The 16,771-nt window shown below is 50.1% G+C and overlaps 1 protein-coding gene across 4 annotated transcripts in view; it reads left to right on the forward strand.

Annotated features, from left to right (window-relative positions):
• The window catches only part of ZNF395 (zinc finger protein 395), a 41,540-nt gene extending 24,798 nt beyond the window's left edge, over positions 1-16,742 (forward strand). For all 4 annotated transcript variants that reach the window (XM_040626470.1, XM_040626471.1, XM_040626469.1 and 1 more), the window contains exons 2-10: positions 4,493-4,738; positions 6,098-6,330; positions 8,163-8,272; positions 11,721-11,956; positions 12,401-12,501; positions 13,239-13,518; positions 14,859-14,951; positions 15,812-15,915; positions 16,193-16,742. In XM_040626470.1, the coding sequence (XP_040482404.1) occupies positions 4,505-4,738; positions 6,098-6,330; positions 8,163-8,272; positions 11,721-11,956; positions 12,401-12,501; positions 13,239-13,518; positions 14,859-14,951; positions 15,812-15,915; positions 16,193-16,304 (1,503 nt within the window). In that variant the 5' untranslated portion in view covers positions 4,493-4,504 and the 3' untranslated portion in view covers positions 16,305-16,742. The remainder of the gene's footprint in view (positions 1-4,492; positions 4,739-6,097; positions 6,331-8,162; positions 8,273-11,720; positions 11,957-12,400; positions 12,502-13,238; positions 13,519-14,858; positions 14,952-15,811; positions 15,916-16,192) is intronic.
• The last annotated feature ends 29 nt before the right edge of the window (positions 16,743-16,771 follow it).

Consider the following 16,771-nt stretch of genomic DNA (forward strand, 5'->3'; position numbering starts at 1 on the left):
ATTTTGTAGGTAGCAGGCTAAGTGGAGAAGATATTTTCAAGGAAGGAAAGTGCACAAGGAAATGGAAGAGACTTGTAGGATTGGGAGCTAGTTTTTTCTCTTGAGGTTCATTACATAGGAAAAAAAATACCATGTAGATAAAAAGCCTCTTAATTGTTGTATTTTGAGACACCCCACACCTACTAGAGTGCTCGTTCCTATTTATGTAGCCTCCACAAGCTAACCTCCCTGGGGCTCAGTTTCCTCATCAGAAATAGAAGACTGTCGTCACTCTCAAGTCATTTCTGAGGATTTAATTAAGTACAATCTGTGAAAGCTAGTGCCTACTCGGTACTTAATAAAGGCAGTTTCCCTTCCTTTTTTCTCTTCTGCTTTTAAAAATTAAGATGTGGGCATCCTATAAATAAATCAGATACTAAAATGCATTTCAGTGGAATTGAGCCAGTTAAAGGAGAAAGGCCAGAGAATGAAAGCAAATGCACACGGGGGCAAGCTGGGAGCGCACAGGTTCACCAGCTTTGCACGAGTGCAGTAGGCTTTGGAAAGCATGGGGTTCACAAACCAGGGGCAAAGTGTTCTTTACATTTAAAAAGAAAAAAGGCTTATGAAAACATCGTCAGAGGCTGTTAGCCAAATATTTCAGGCCCCATCTGAAGACTGGAAGCCCAGGAATTTTGGAAATACTGTCCTTTCTTCATTTTCAGTGGTAGAAACCTCAAACTTCCTGGTGTGGAAAGTGGGGGTGGCCACTGTGTTTTTTTGGTCAGGAAAAGCGTTGGTTTTTTTCTTTTTTTCTTCTATGGATGGGTGCTGCCATCTGATGTCTCCAAGTGGCATTGCGGCTTTACCTTTAGCTCTTTGGAGCCCCCTGAAATTAACCTGAAAGTCACAGGCTCTTGTTTCTGCCCAGAGGCTTCAAGGATGAAGGTGGGGGTGACTGAGTTTCTAAAAGGGAATTAGCTTGAATATACTTTTTTTTTTTTTTAGTGGTAAAGAATTTACTCCTTACATGTTTCTTCCTTTTTAGTGTTACAGCTTCCCAATAGTGTTACTGAATGTAAAGTCACCAGACAGCTAAACAGGAACTCTATAGGCTGCTGTGACTCCCACCTTTTCTTATCTGCTCTTTGCTTTCTAAGGAAATTGTGGTGAGGATACCATGCTATCTGATTCCATCTGATTCTGATACCGTGCTGTCTGAAGCTTGGAGTAAAAAATATTTATAAATACTAGCCAAACACTCTCTCTCAATATTTGCAACTTTGAAGATTTTACTTATTTATTTATTTATTTATTTATTTATTTATTTATTTATTTATTTAGAGCACAGTGCGGGGAGGGGCAGAGGGAGAGAGAATCCGAAGCGGACTCTGCTGAGCTGGGTCTCTATCCCACGACCCTGAGATCACAAACTGAGCCAAAATTAAGAATCGGATGTTCAACCGATTGAGCCACCCAGGCGCCCCTCAATATTTGCAGCTTTATTATTATCTTTTAAACTTATTTTCCCTGTTCGTATTTTGTTACTGTAGAGATGTTTGCTTAGCATAATTTGCTGGAATGGTTGGAAAGAGGCCAGGACTGAGAGATGTGGAGATAGCATGGGACTCAAACAAAGCCCTGAGGCACTTTGGGACAAGGGTGAAAAGCAGAGAAGGTTTGTGGAACTGTTCAAAACAGGTCTGAATTCATAGCTGTGGTGATGGTTTTCCTCTGGTGTGAGGGTGGCCTGGGGAAAAGAGGTGGGAGGCAGGAGAAATGAAACTGGAACAGTCTCTTGAAATGCCAAACTTTGTAGACGGGTGGAGTTAGCCTGTGGGGGGGGGCATTCCAGGTAGAGAAATAACATTGGTGTAGAGGTCCATGAAAATCCTTGTATTTTATACTTACCACAGCAGTGGGGAATGTGCTTTTGCACATTTCAATCCCTCAACTAGACATTAACTGAATAAATGAGTAGGAAGGAAGAGAGGACCTGGAACAGGGGAGATTAGGGACGTGCTAGGGCTCCCAAGGAAATGAACCGCAGGATGGCTGAAGAGTCATGAGTGCTGTAGACAAGGAGGGCACCTGAGTTTGCGAAGTGCTGGGTCTGAGTCCTCCTCTTCTGCCAAGAGACAGAGGCCTGAGAGTTGCCAGGCCCCCTGGTAGGCACCTGCCCCTCGAGCCCTGCGCAGGAGCAAAGGATTCATATTTGTGGAGATGAAGGGACTGCAGAGGTCTGCCATGTCGTTAGGTCGCCAATGGCAGTTAGTTCTCAGGAGTTGGTGAGAAGGGCAGCTAGTAGGCTGGGGGAACCAAGAAGGAGGGAGTAGTTGGGGTTTGTGAGCACAAAGCTTGCCCCTTTGGATTTGGGCAGTACCTTATGAAGCCAGTTCATGACGTAGGTGGTGGAGATGGAGGTCAGTGGAGTCAAAGGAGATGAGGAGTAGGGAGGTAGAAGCTGTAGGTCATGGGTTCTACGCAAAGCGTATTTGGAAACAGGAGTGGGCGAGCATGGTGTACGCCTAAGAAACACAGACTTTGAAGTCAGATTCCGGGGTCCCTGACGTGGTCTTTCACCAGCTTTGACCTTGGTCAAGTCTCAATCTCTCTGAGCCTTTGGGGTTTTTTGAGAGGAGAACAAGGATGACGCAAACGGTACCTGCAGGAAAGAGAACGGCGGCACAGCCTCTGGAATAGGGTCCGGCATGTAGGAAGTGCTCCTAAGCATTAGGTACGAGCATAACGTCTATGTATATACTGGAGGTGTTCAGAGCTGAGCTGTCCAGATCACCCGGGTGTTAGGGCTTGTTACCCAATGGGGAAAAAAGGGAGCACTCGTCATCTTTTTAAGAATAAGAAAGTTCAGTCTGTTACAGAATTATGTAGAAGTCTGTGTCCACAATGTTCATTTCCCTGAATCTGGAACTGGAGTGGACTTCATCCGAACAGTGCCGTTTGTACTTCTGTCACGCTTCGCAGGCCGTGAAGAGCTTCTATGGACATGTTCTCCTGTGCTCCTCCAAGATGCTGGAGAGGGGGTATTAGCGGTGTGATTTGTAGATGAGGAAACAGGCTCTGAGTGGGTACTGCCCATGTGGCCTGAGGCCAGCGCTGTGTTTTCCCTGCATCTCACTTGGCAGGGAGGCTGCAGGTCAGGGGAAGGATTTCCCGTCAGTTTGTTGACTGATTCAGATCGCTGAGGGGTCTGGAAGAGAGAGTTGTTGTTTTCTGGAATGGTCAAGGAGGGGCCCAAAGAACTCCTGAGGGTCCCACCCAGCCCTGGGGCTCGCTGAGTGCCAGGGTGTTTAGAACCCTTCCTCTCACACAGGATTTTGACTTGTGAAACATCAGTTTCAATCTCCTTCCTGCTTTTCCCTCTCTAAAGTGTGGAAGGCCAGTGCTACCCAGTTCCCTGCTTTGTGCAGTATGATAAATGGGGGTACAGGGATGCCTTAGAGTATTCTGAAATAACACACACCATTTCTCACAACAGCTCCTATTTATCGTGGGATGAACCCGCCTAGGCCTGGAATAGTCTTCGTCGGTCCTGTCAGGGCTGTGGTCCTGTGGTTCCGTCACCCCTTAGTGCATGAGTAGCCTGACACCAGGTACTGTTGGAGAGAGTGTGCAGGCCACTCTGATTCAGTGAGGAGAACCAGATCTGGAGTCGAGAAACCAGATCTCCTTCAGGCTCTGGCACTGACCACTTTTCTTGCTGCGAACAAGTCACTTAAGCTCTCAGCGTTAGTTTCTTCGAGTGTAAAATGAAGAGAGAAGAGTTAGCTCACTTCTGTGGCTCTTTGCACCTTTGAAGCTGGCTCAGCTGGAGAATCTGCAAGTCTCTGACAAATGTCCTCATGCTCTGACTTAGTGATGTCATGTATAGGAACCTGACCCCAGGAAGCATCCTTGGTATGTGTGTGCAGGGGTTGAGCTCAGAGGATGCTCCCTGCAGGCAGAGCAGATTAAACAGCACCACGAGGGACATAGCTCTCAGGTACAATAATAAAGGATTTGTTAAGTTAGCAGTGATGCATCTGCCTAAGAAAATACTGTGTGGTTTCTAAAAGTGTTTTTATTGTTTTTATTGAATAACGTTTAGTGATAGAGTAAAACCTATGCAAGCTATTAAGCGAGAATTCAGTTTACCTAACTATAATCCCATTTTTGCAGCTATAGAAGGTATATGTGTGTGTGTGTGTGTGTGCACACACACACACACACTGAAGAAAGCATGAAATGTTCTGTAGGAAGATTGGGTATCTCTGGGAGGCAGCATCTTGAGTGATTTGTTTTTCTTAGTGCTTATCAGTATTTTCTAAATGTCCTACTAGGAGTGGCTGTTACTTGTGTAAAAAGAAAAGGAGTTGTAGAAGTTACTTTAAAACGGTTTCATCTACTTTAATGGATACTTACAGACTCCTGCTGCACGCAGGGCGTTGTTCTAAAAGCTTCCTGATTCCTCCAGATAATGAATAAAGGACTCTCTGTCCCTTTGCCTCCCCAGGAAAGCAGAAGCATGGCCAGCGTACTGTCTCGGCGCCTTGGGAAGCGGTCTCTCCTAGGAGCCCGGGTGTTGGGGCCCCCTGGGGCTGCCCCACCCTCAGAGCCTCAGACTGAGCTGCTGGAAGGGGTGGCTCCCCAGCCCTTCCTCGCTTCCAAGGACACTTCCTGCCAGGAGCAGCCCAAGGAAATCCTCAAGGCTCCTGGCACCTCTGGCCTCCAGCAAGTGGCCTTTCAGCCTGGGCAGAAGGTAGGTTGATCCCCGTGTGGACAGGTGTCTGATCTCCCCAGGCTTGGGGCTGGCTGGCCAGCAGTGCCCTGAGTGGCAGACCAGAAACTCTCTGGGCACCAGTTTGTGCACAGACCTTTTACTTGTAGCTGTGTGGGCCCTTGGGCAGCAGGCTTCCCTAGAGAATGGGCCATCATTAGCAGACCCAGGGCTCCTCCATGACAGTGCTGTCTGGCATCTGTTATTTCAGACGCAGGCCTACTTAGCCTCAGTTCAAAGAGTGGCAGGGGCTCAGTTTCTCAATCTGCCTCCATTTCCAACTTGACCAAACAAGAATCTTAGGCTTGTAAGAGACAGAAAATATTGCATCTTTGAATTACCTGTAGACATTTTCAAGAGGCAAAGGTGTTTAGTCAGAATGACATTTGGATTTCCTTTTCCAGTGTTCCCTCCCCTGGTGGGGAGGGCCCAGTCATCCCCTGTACCTGATACAATCACTAGGTCCAAGTGTATTGCCTTCTCAAGGGCCCATAAATAGAGACTCTGCCTTCTGTTTCCTGCTGAGGCTTGTGTTGTCCAGGCCTCTTCCCATGATATAAGGTGACCTGCCAACTGCTAGGCACCCCTTGAGAGTGGTCAGCCTACTTCTCCATGCCTACCATCTGTCCCAAGGTAGACTTAGAATTTTCTGAAGGGAGAAATGCAGGGTTGATCAATTCAAGGTCATAGTTGAAGATATATACAGGCAGCAGATATATAGGACTTCAAAGGCAAGACAGAGCAAGACACTGGGAGGATGGATACAGATTCCAAATTCATTTGGTTAGAGAATTTAATCCATTTACATTTAAAGTAATTATTGATAAGTAAGACTTCCTGTTTTGTTAATTGTTTTCTCACTGTTTTATAGTTCCTTTCTTCCTCTCTTCCTCTCTTGCTGTCTTCCCTTGTGAGTTGTTGATTTTTTTTTTTTTAGTCAAATGCTTTGATTCTTTTCTCTTTATCTTTTGTGTATCTACTAGAGGTTTTCTCTCTCTAGTTACCATGAAGCTTACAGAAAACATCTTATGCTTATAACAGTCTATTTCAAGATATTACCAACTTAAATTGTACACGGATTTCAAGATAAGAAAAAAGTTCCAGAAACTGGCACTTTTGCTCTATCTAGAGAGTTTATAAGGATCTGTTTGGGGAAGAACTGATCCACTGTGGCTAATTTGGGTGCTCAGGAGGAAAGTGGGCACCTGGGAACATCTGCTTGAATGAAAAACGAGTTAGGGACGCTGTCTGTGGCTGGTGGATCCCGGCTTTCAGAACTGGGGGCATATGGTGTAAGAGCTACCACGTCTGACCACTCGTTGCTCTTTTTCTCCCCCTCAGGTTTTTGTGTGGTATGGGGGCCAAGAGTGCACAGGACTGGTGGAGCAGCATAGCTGGGCAGAGGATAAGGTGACTGTCTGGCTTTTGGATCAGAAGTTACAAATCTGCTGTAAAGCAGAGGAAGTGTGGCTGGCTGAGCTGCAGGGCCCCGTGCCCCAGGCACCACCTCCGGAGCAGGGAACTCAGGCACCAGGCTATAGGCCTGTCTCCAGGAACATTGATGTCCCAAAGAGGTTTGTATGGGAGCACCTGGGCTCTGGGCTCTGAAAGTCATGTGGGTGGTGAGGTGTGGGGTTGTGGGATGGCTTGTGATGGAGAAGGAATGTGAAAGTCCTCGGTGTCTAGTTGTCAAGATATTGGACAAATAGAATACAGAGAGGGGGCATCCTCTGAAAAAAACCAAAACCCCAGAATGGCATTTTTCTTCCCTGTAACTCTGTTATGGTGGTGTATCTTTGGTGTGGCTAAGGACTATTTCCCTCCTTCATTCTTAAATTAAAATTAGTAGTTTTTCATGATGACAGGAAAAAATGGCTTAGATCTGGAATGCGCAAACTTGTTCTGAGTGGGCCAGGTAGTAAATCTCGTCGTTTTGTGAGCTAAACAGTTTTCATCCCGGCAACTCAGCTTCGCTGTGGTGGTGTCAGAGAAGCCACGGGCAATACATAAACACGGGGCACGGTCGTGCCCCAATAAAACGTTACTATGGACACTCAGATTGTAATTTTTTATAATTTTTATGTGTCACATATCAAGAGATAATACTTTTGATTTTCAAAACCATATGAAAATTGTGCTGTTCTTCGCTTACAAGCCATATAAAAACAGGCAGCAGAACATGTTAGCCCACAGCCCACAGGTTGCTGACCCCTGGCTCAGATATTCAAAACCATCGGTGAGTGAAGAATGTACATATTGCTTTAGAATTTTATAATACAGTTTTTCCCTGAGAATATATCTGTATCTACATATCTCTCCTAATTTCTATATTATGTATGCTGGTGTACATTGATCTTTTAAGATCTAGAAGGAAAATCTGCTAGTGGAGATTTGGCTTCTGTAGCAAGCAGTTAGGTCCCACTCCCCCTCTTCTTCTGTGTGTGCAGTGGGTACTACTGTTACGTTCTATCCAGAGTCTTCAGACCAGACCAGAGCAATAATATTTGATTGTGAATTCAGTGGAATGCTGGCAAAGAAATTGTTTAGCTCTTCTGTAGAAATAAATACTCAAAGATCACACAAAAAAGGGGATGCTAATTTGTTTGATATATTCCCAGTCTTGGTTTAATTGCCCAGCCGCATATTTCAGTGGATCTGAATAGTGAAGAATGAATTAATACAATTCTTTGAAATAAATGAGCCACCTAGAATTTGATTTCAGAATAACTTCATACTTTCACAGTAACTTATAGACAGCTCTAAGTTTACTTCCATATAATGTAACTTTATATGGATTTTTAAAAAATTACATGTAAAATTTTATAGAACTCTGCTGTGGAAAGCATTGAGATTTGCACCAGGAGATTTATTTTAGTGTTTCTGGTTTACTTGCTCATTGGCTTGTGTACTAGGTTCAGAAGCTATCAGAATACCTCATCATTTTTCTCAGGGGAGGGGAAAGAACTGGTTAGTGTAATGGCTCCCTCTTCAATTTAAATAGAAGACGGGGAAAGGAAGGTAATTTTAGTGCTTTCCGATTCCAGCAGGCATCTTTTATGCCAATGGTTGATTTTATGGCTTCCACCCTTCCTTTCCCCCAAATAAAGTTCTCCACTTTAACCCCCAGTTAGAGGTCTGATGTGAATTTGGGGGAGAATGGCGCTGCCTCCAGGTGTCGGCAGTGGCATGGGGACCGACCTGCTTGCACTCGGGTTGACTGATAGGAGAAACGCAGTTCCGCATGGGTATTTTTCATGAAGAGTGAGGAGAGACCTTCATGCCTTATTTAGCACGCACACTGGCTGATTGGAGTGGGGGCATGGAGGGGACAGTCCAGAAGTGTGAGCCGATCACGCGCCCCGCTGTGTCAGGAAGTAACCTTTGGCACTCACCCACTTGAATCCAGGAAGTCGGACGCAGTGGAAATGGATGAGATGATGGCGGCCATGGTGCTGACGTCCCTGTCCTGCAGCCCCGTCGTGCAGAGCCCTCCTGGGGCCGAGGCCAACTTCTCCGGTGAGGAAGGGGGCCCCCTGGCGGCTACTGGGTGTGGCGCAGGCCCGCCGCTCACTGCCTCTGCTTTGACTGGCCCATTGCCTGGCAGTAGGATTTCCCGAGTCTCTTCTCACTGGCTCCTTCCTCAGACTCCCTGAGTGACATTGAGTTAGATGCTTCCATTCTTTTTCTTCAGCTTCCTCAGCTGGGGAGGAGTTTCCTGGTGCATTGTGAAGATGAGTGAGCACGAGGCTGAGCCACACTGGCCGCTCGAGTAAGTTCTTCTATGGGAGTAAGTGAGCGAGGCACTTTGGTGGGGGCCTGAACAAGGCCAGTTGAGGACTCTTTAGCTCACGAAGGGGAAGCTTACCAACTGGTCCCCTAGTGGCCTCAGAAGATTCATGCCCCTGTTCCAAGTGCCTACTTCAGCCTCGTAAATCAGTGCGGGCCTACAGGCCAAGGGCCTGGAATGCACGAGCTGAAGTCTAACAAATCGAATTGCTTAATGCAAAGTGATAGTGTGACTTCACAGCAAATTTCTCAATTAAAAGAAAATCCTTCTGGTGCGATGCCCAAAATACATTATTGGTAGTAACACGGGAGGAAGAAGGGTTGCTGGATGCTAGTAGTTTGACAAGACCGGTAGTGAACCTGAAGTTCTTTTCGAAATTCTTTATCGGACTGGCCTAACTTACTCCCAGGGAATAACTTTGTCTCCATTGGTGACGTCTAACTGAATTGCGAGCTACTTAAAAGCTTAGGGGGAAATATGGCAGGAGGAGGGTGGCCTTTGCAGGTATCCCTCATAAGAAATTGCCCTGGATGGAAGGTAAATTTCAAGGAGCGACGAGGCAGGCTTACTTTCTTCGCCCAGACCCTGTGGTCGGTGCCGAGGCTGCTAGAGGGAGTCATGGCAGTCAGGCGGCACGGAGCTCAGCATCACACGCCTGCGGTCCGGGAGCTGTACAAGCAAAACGGGAAGGGAAGGAGTCAGTTTTACGTTTTCAGGAAGTTCTACAAATTGAGGAGATCCAGGAGGTTTGTCAACAGCAGGAAGGTCAGGAAAGTATCATAAAGGGAAAGAAAGTCATTAACTCCAGTTCCCATCAGGCTGCGTGCACGAGTGTGTATGTATCGTACATAAACGTGTGTTCACACACAGCCCGACACCAACATATACACACCTGACTGCTAATACGCCTGATCCTGATATCTTAGGTCCCTGTTTGACAAGCATTGTTAATCATCTATTAAAGATTTTTTTTCCATGACAGTATATTTCCGATCGTATGGTCAAAGTCTGTGGAGAAATAAGGCTTTCTTGGCAGCTTATGATATTGAAGTATTCTGCAAGGTGAGGTCTATACCTTGCTGTAATCATATGCCTTGCTTTGCACAGAAACCACCTATTTTCTTTGTTCTTTGTGTTAGGCTGGCTGTGTGTGTATGTGTGTGTGTACAACAGAGGAAATTATGAATATTTCTTAGAAATTCACTGTCAACTCTTGTAGCTGTGCATTTGCAGTGGGGCACTTTGTTTTCATGGTATAGAATATCTATTAACTTTGCCCTAGAAGATCTTGTTGATCAATGGTAGAGTCATTTATGTTTATCTTACAACTTATAGATTAATTTATGTTATTAAATGTTTTGTTTTCTATTTTTCTTCCTTTGTAAGTCAGTTTGCCGGTTTCAGCATTTGAGCCTTTTGACCGGTTCCCCCGGGAAGGCTGCTGTGTTGTAGGGCGGGCCTGCTGTTTGCCCTGCCCTTTTTCTCTAGAGTCCTGGTCGCGCTAGATGTAGCATTCTGCTCCCTGACGCTTCTTTCCCTGATAGGTTTCCTGAGTAGACAAGTGTGGGCCCTGGACCCCTTGGGCTGTTGGTGGCTCCTGAGTTCTTCCCTGAAGGGCTACCCTGGTTTTTTTCTTTCCCTTAAGACTTATTTATTTTAGAGAGCGAGGAAGAGAGCGAGCTTGGGGGTGGGGATGGGGAGAGGGAGAGGGAGAAAGAGAATCTCCAGCAGACTCCCTGTCAAGCTTGGAGCCTGACTTGGGGCTCAATCCCAGGACCCTGAGCTCATGACCTGAGCCAAAATCAAGAGTTCGACGCTTAGCCAACTGAGCCACCCAGGCGCCCCAAAGGGCTACCCTGTTTTAAGCTCTCTGTGTACATGTTGAAACTCTGGGTTAAGAAGTTCTAGCTTTGAGACTTGACAGTGATAATTAGGGAAGGAAGAGTTCCTCCATCCCATTCTGTTTGGTTGGGCTTCTCACATGGAGGAGAAGGAAACGTGTAATGCGTTGGAAACGTGTAATGCTGAGAGTCTATTTCAGATGCCTAGATAAGCCCAGAAGCAGTTGGAAATCTGGAGCAGGATGAGAGAACACTGGTAGGATTGTAATCCTCGCCCCAGGGGATGTGGTAGTCATTCTCAGAATCCAGGGTAGGGCAGCTCCACGGAACACCTGCCCGTGTTGGCAGTTGGGGCTTCCAGGGATGTGGCCACCATACCTCCACGTGTCACAGGCTCCCCCCCCTTCTCTTGCTGTTTCCGTGTATAGAATTTCAGATTCTCCTGTACTATCAATCCGGATTTATGGCCTACGCAGGGAGAGTCTGGGTGGGGCCTAAAGCAGCCTGAAGACAGGCAGTGTGGAAGCTGAGAATTTCACCTGTGTCCCTTTCCAGACGCACTGCTGGGAACAGGGCAGGGGGTTCAGGGCCGTGTCAGGTACGCTCAGAGTTCGTCTTTCCTTCCGCAGCCGTGTGACTTGTGCCTGAGAGCGGGAGTCACCGGGCTGTCGCTAGCTCTGGTGAATGGTCCGCCTCCTGCCGCTGTAAGAGCGGGCAGAATTGTCTTCCACATTCAGATGTTGATGTCCTTGCCCGGGTTTTAATTACCGAAAGGCATTTTTCAAGAAAGCCTGGCCCAGGAGCTCTCAAGTCGGCCTTTCCACCCGACTCCGCTGTTGGGAAAGGGTCCCGAGTGAGACTGTGCACGCTTATCTGTGCGGCGCTCACCTACCCTTCTGGGTGCAGGTGCAGGAGTAGGGGCTTTCCCCTCCCCACTCCCCACACCCTACTCTCCCCCTGCTTTTCCTTTTTTTTTAACATACAAAGTGAGAAATACATTTTCATTAGGTTGTCTTTCTATGAATAATCTATAAAACGAAGTTGCAGTGTGTGTCTCTTGGTTAATGATGATGAGCGTGGCTGTGAAGTGCAGAGCAGGGCTACTTCATGGAAGCTCAGAAAGGAGAGGTTTTGGGGAGGTCCCCCTACCCCCCCTTCCAGAGTGGCCAAGCCAGGCAGAGCCAGAGCCAGGAGTTGGATTTGGGGACCCAGACTCCAGACTCGGATTTCATGGTCTCCGAGGGGGGCTGTTGGTCTGAATCTGGCTTAGCCAGAGCTGGGCCAGAAGCCCTGCCTGGGGATGGCATTGAGCGCCCTCTGTCTTCTCTCCGGTCAGCTTCTCGAGCCACCTGTGACCCGTGGAAGGAGAGCGGTGATGTGTCCGACAGCGGCAGCAGCACCACCAGTGGGCACTGGAGCGCCAGCAGTGGCATTTCCACTCCCTCGCCTCCCCACCCCCAGGCCAGCCCCAAGTATTTGGGGGATGCCTTTGGTTCTCCCCAGACGGATAATGGATTTGAGACAGACCCGGATGCTTTCCTGTTGGATGAACCAGCTCCACGCAAAAGAAAGGTATGTGGTAGGGTGTGGGGCCGACATCAGTTTGGGGCCGGCAGGGGCGGGGCGGAGGCCCCCCAGGCCCTCCGTGTTCTCAGGCTCCACCCCATCTCCGTTTCCCTTTGTTCCTGTGTTCCCTCGTGACGTCCGCAGGGGCCCACTCCTCCTCTGCCATGCCCGTTCCTTCTCACCCCTGCCGCAATCCCTACCTTCCTTGTGGTGCTCCTATAGGGCCTGTGGGCGAGGGCCTCCCGCGGGGTCTTCCCCACAGCACCAAGCGCTGCTGCTGACATGAGGACCATCTCCTGGGTCCTGGCTCTCTGCCGCTGCCTGTCCGTTTCTCTGGTCCCAGAGAATCCCTGCCCTAGAGGCTTTTGTTGGGTTTTGTTTGAGGGCCGCTGAAGTCCCTGCGGGGTGAGGATGAGCCTAGCCCAACGATCCCATCTCCCTTTCTCCTAGAACTCCGTGAAGGTGATGTACAAGTGCCTGTGGCCAAACTGTGGCAAAGTTCTGCGCTCGATTGTGGGCATCAAACGACACGTCAAAGCCCTCCACCTGGGGTAGGTCAAGGGCCCAGGGCCTGTTTGCCTGGGGACCCACTCGGTGTTCCTCCGCCCTGCCGATTGCCCATGACCCACACCGAGAACGGGTCCAAGAAAATGACTTGCTGAGAACACCACCTGCCACCTACCGCGGCCCCTGTGCCGGCAAAGAGAGCTGTGCTGGGAAGGAGGGGCCCTCCTCTCATGGTGAATGGTGATGCTGTTCCTGGGAAGGGAGCTCCGTCCATCTTGTGCATGTGTCCTCCTGCCTCACCTTACGAAGCAGAAGGTGTTAGCTCTGGGTAGAAATTGGGTAATTTGGTGAGACCTCACTGTGGGCTCCGTGCCTGCGTCCCCTCAGGGAGCCGGGGCTCCGTTAGCTCTTGACTTGCTGGAGCTGGGCTGCTTGTGGCGGGGACACTGACTCACAGCGCTTTCCCCTGAGGAGAGAGTGTGACCGCAAGCAGGGGGGCCCAGGGAGGGCCTGTGGCAGAGCCAGATGACTGTTGCAGCAGGAGAGGTGTGCACACGTCCTGTGAGAGGAGGAGCCCTAGGTGCGGGGAAGAACGGTGCCCATTAGCGTGCAAGCACCCACTGCTCCGTGACACCGCATCAGCCGTGGGACTCCTGGGGGAACGTGCTCGTGGGCTCCTTCTGGGACTTGGCTGGGTTGGCCTGAGCAAGTGCTCTTCCCTCCTGGGCCACGGTGTCCCCTGTGTTTGAACTGACCATCACTGCACCTCCCTCCCTCACAGAGACACTGTGGACTCTGACCAGTTCAAGCGGGAGGAGGATTTCTACTACACAGAGGTGCAGATGAAGGAGGAAGCAGCTGCCGCTGGCGCCCCCACAGCTGACCCAGCTCCCGCCCCCAGCATGACCAGCCCGCCCTTTGCTCTCCTTCCACCACCTCCTCCCAAAACCCAGTCCTCAGGCCCAGAACACCCTGGCCTGGACTCTTACCTGCCCTCTGGTGCTCTCAGCAAGTCAGCTCCTGGCTCCTTCTGGCACATTCAGGCCGACCATGCATACCAGGTATGGGGCTGGGGCACCCTGGGAGCTCAGCCATGTGGCCGTGTCTGACCTGTCCCTGGGCAGCCTGATCATAGGCCACTGACCGCCCTTATGGAAGGCTGAAGCCTTTGGCTAAATTGCTAATTCCTAACTTCTACAAAGAAGAAAAGGAAAATGACTTCACATTCAATAAATGTGGGAATTCCAGAGTTCGACGTCAGTGGCTGTCATGAGTAGTTACTGGAAATCTGGCTGAATCCCTGAGCAGCTGGGTCAGTGGATTTGGACTGGGGAATTGTTACATCACTGGTTAGGCAAGGGGATGGAGTCATGTAGTTGGGCTTCCCACAGTAAATCCCTAGCTCTTAAAATTGAGTGACATTAACAAACAGTCCGGCACCCATTTTTTTGAATACCTACTGTATCAAGCATTGGGCTTAGCTTTTCAAATAGAGTAAGATGTAGTCCCCGACCTTGTGAAATGCATAGTTTAGCTGGAGAGAGAAATGAATATATAAGTCTGATTAGTTATAATAAATAGTCAAAGTACCTTACAAGAGGCGGGAGAAATTGTTGTGGGTACAGGAAGAACCAAGCTATTACTCCTGTATGGCTGGGCACGTTGTCACGGAGGGGGTGATATGTAGGGTGACCTCTACCACACATAGGTGGCAGGGAATGCACAGCTGGCTTTGTGCCATTAAAAAAAAAAAAAACCCTTTTCTGCCTCCAGCTTGGTTTTATCAGACTCTAGGCTGACTTACAAGTTAGTAGTTAAAAAGCAGTGCTTTCAGTCGGAAAGCCTTTACACAATGAGCCCGCGCTCCTTCTCGTTAGAACGAGTGGCTGCTGGGCTAGTTCACGTGTGGCCAACTTCAGGGGGCCCTTCAGCAGCTGGCTGACCCTCGAGCTGGGACCTAGAGAGGGCGGCTGGTGCTTTTACGAACAGACCTAAAGCCGGACATCCGGGAGGGTGTTGCTGCTTCCCAGTGGCTGCCTGGGGACACCGTAAACTTCGTGCGGCAATACCGCCCGTGCTCAGAAGGCGTGCCGACTTCTTTTGGGCACTGCCTACGCATGTTGGTAGGTGAGCCAGCGGAGACGCTAGCCCACGCTGACGCTTCAGTCTTGAGGCTGGCACAAACACCCGCTCTGAGAGAAGGCATCCAAAGACAGATTGGAGCCTGGGACCAAGAATAGTTCGAAGACTTGGGCTTGCTGGTGTCTCTCTCTGGCAGAGCGTTCGGGTGCGTCCCGTATTGTCAGCTCGGAGGCCCGTGCTCTGCTGTGGCCTGTGAAGTTACAGGGAGCATGGCGCTGCCCGAGTGGGCCCGAGGCTGACCTGCTCTTGTCTCCAACAGGCCCTGCCGTCCTTCCAGATCCCCGTGTCGCCACACATCTACACCAGTATTAGCTGGGCTGCCGCCCCCTCCACGGCCTCCTCCCTCTCTCCGGTGAGTGTGCCTGTCTCTGAGCCCATGGGCACCCCAACCCCCCCCCCACCCCCAGCAAGCCCGAGGCTCTTCCACACATTACCAGTGCTAGAGGCCACCCCCCTCCCCACTTGCCTCCAGGGCCCAAACTTCTTGAAGGCCTCCATGCACCCTCCCTCTTGCCTCACGCTCCCCAGCGGCTCACAGCCCATCTTAGGAGGTGCAAGGCAGGTGTGTGTAGAGGAGAACCCAGATCAAGCAGGTTTAGTGCCAGGGAACGTGACCGGCGAGTCTGGAGTCAGTGCCCCACTGAGCCCTGGATATCTGTGGGTGCTTAAGGTTTCAGTGTGCAGAGGGGAAGAAGGGAGAGAACGTGGGGAAGCTGGAGGATGAGGGTAGGCAAGACAAGATGGGCGCTTGTGGGGGCCCTGCCTGGGGTGGACCGTGGCCTTAGGTTGCTTGCCTCTGAACTAAAATCAATCCCAAGTCCTTCTGAGCCACCCCTCATGGGTCGTAGTCTTCAGTGTTTCCTACGGGAAACTGTCACACATTGTCAAACCCGGGCGCCTGAAGGTGCTACTGACGCAGCGCGGTCCCGCCTTTGTTCTCCATGTAAAGCTGCAGGGAGCAGCCCGTTGGGTGGCCAGGTCAAGAGGCTCCCCTGCCCAAGGCGGTCTGCCCCCCACTCTGTGTCCTCTCCTCCCTCCCTGGTTCCTGCCCTCCCCAACCTGGAATAGCTTACCAGAGAAGGCATCCCTCGGGGCACCACACCGAGAAGGGCTCGGCAGGTGTGGCTGACTGCCCTGTGGGATGGGTCTCTCCCCTTTCACTCCTGCCCTCCTGTCCGGGCCTGTGCTTATGGCCCCTTTCTCTGGGCCCAGGTCCGGAGCCGGTCGCTGAGCTTCAGCGAGCCCCAGCAGCCACCACCTGCGGTGAAGTCTCACCTGATTGTTACTTCTCCACCCCGGGCCCAGAGCAGTGCCAGGTGAGTGAGGCCATTTGCTCCGGAGGCCTCCCTCCTGGCTTTTGTCTCCGCCCTGCCTGCTGCAAGTGTAGACCCAGAGCCCACGGACCCTAGTCTCCAGGGTTCGTTCCCTGCGGTGGGAGAGGTGACGGAGGGGGGGAGGGGGGACACACTGGATGTGGGGGGAGGCTTTTGCTCCTGTGGCCCCTCGGCTCCCATGTCTCCAGCCTCACGCCCGGCCACGCCCTAGGTCTTAGCCACCAGGGCGTGTCTGTACCTCAAGACTCTCTTGTGACAGGAAAGCCCGCGGGGAAGCTAAGAAGTGCCGAAAAGTGTATGGCATCGAGCACCGGGACCAGTGGTGCACGGCCTGCCGCTGGAAGAAGGCCTGCCAGCGCTTCCTGGACTGAACCTGTCCCATCGGCTCATCCTCTTCGCGCCCCAACCCAACCGACCGGCAGCCAGATGACAAGACAGCCGCGTCACAAGCCCTCTGCAGAAACCTAAAAGATAAAGAGTGGACATTGGGAGTTTGGGCTCTATTGGCTAAGGTTCAATAGTTAAAACATTTTCCCCTCCCTTTTGAGAACATTTTAGTTTTTAAAAGAAGAAAGGAAAATATTTTTTTCCGCCTCTAATAGGAGAGAGCCAATCCTGACCAAGGGTATTCTGCAGTGAACCAGAGACCAAAGAATTAATTACCCTCCCTTTCCCACATCTCTCTCTAGGGGATTAGTTTGCATGTATCAAAAGATGGCACAGCTCATTCTGTTTCCTGCTGAGTTGGTGAATTCTTTGCTTTCTCAACTCTTCCAGAAGGGACTGTGAGCAAGACGAATTTACTTTCCTGAAAAAAAAAAAAAAAAAAAAAAAAAAA

The sequence above is a fragment of the Ursus maritimus genome, unplaced genomic scaffold (genome assembly GCF_017311325.1).
Source record: "Ursus maritimus isolate PB19 unplaced genomic scaffold, ASM1731132v1 scaffold_11, whole genome shotgun sequence".
Lineage (NCBI taxonomy): Eukaryota > Metazoa > Chordata > Mammalia > Carnivora > Ursidae > Ursus > Ursus maritimus.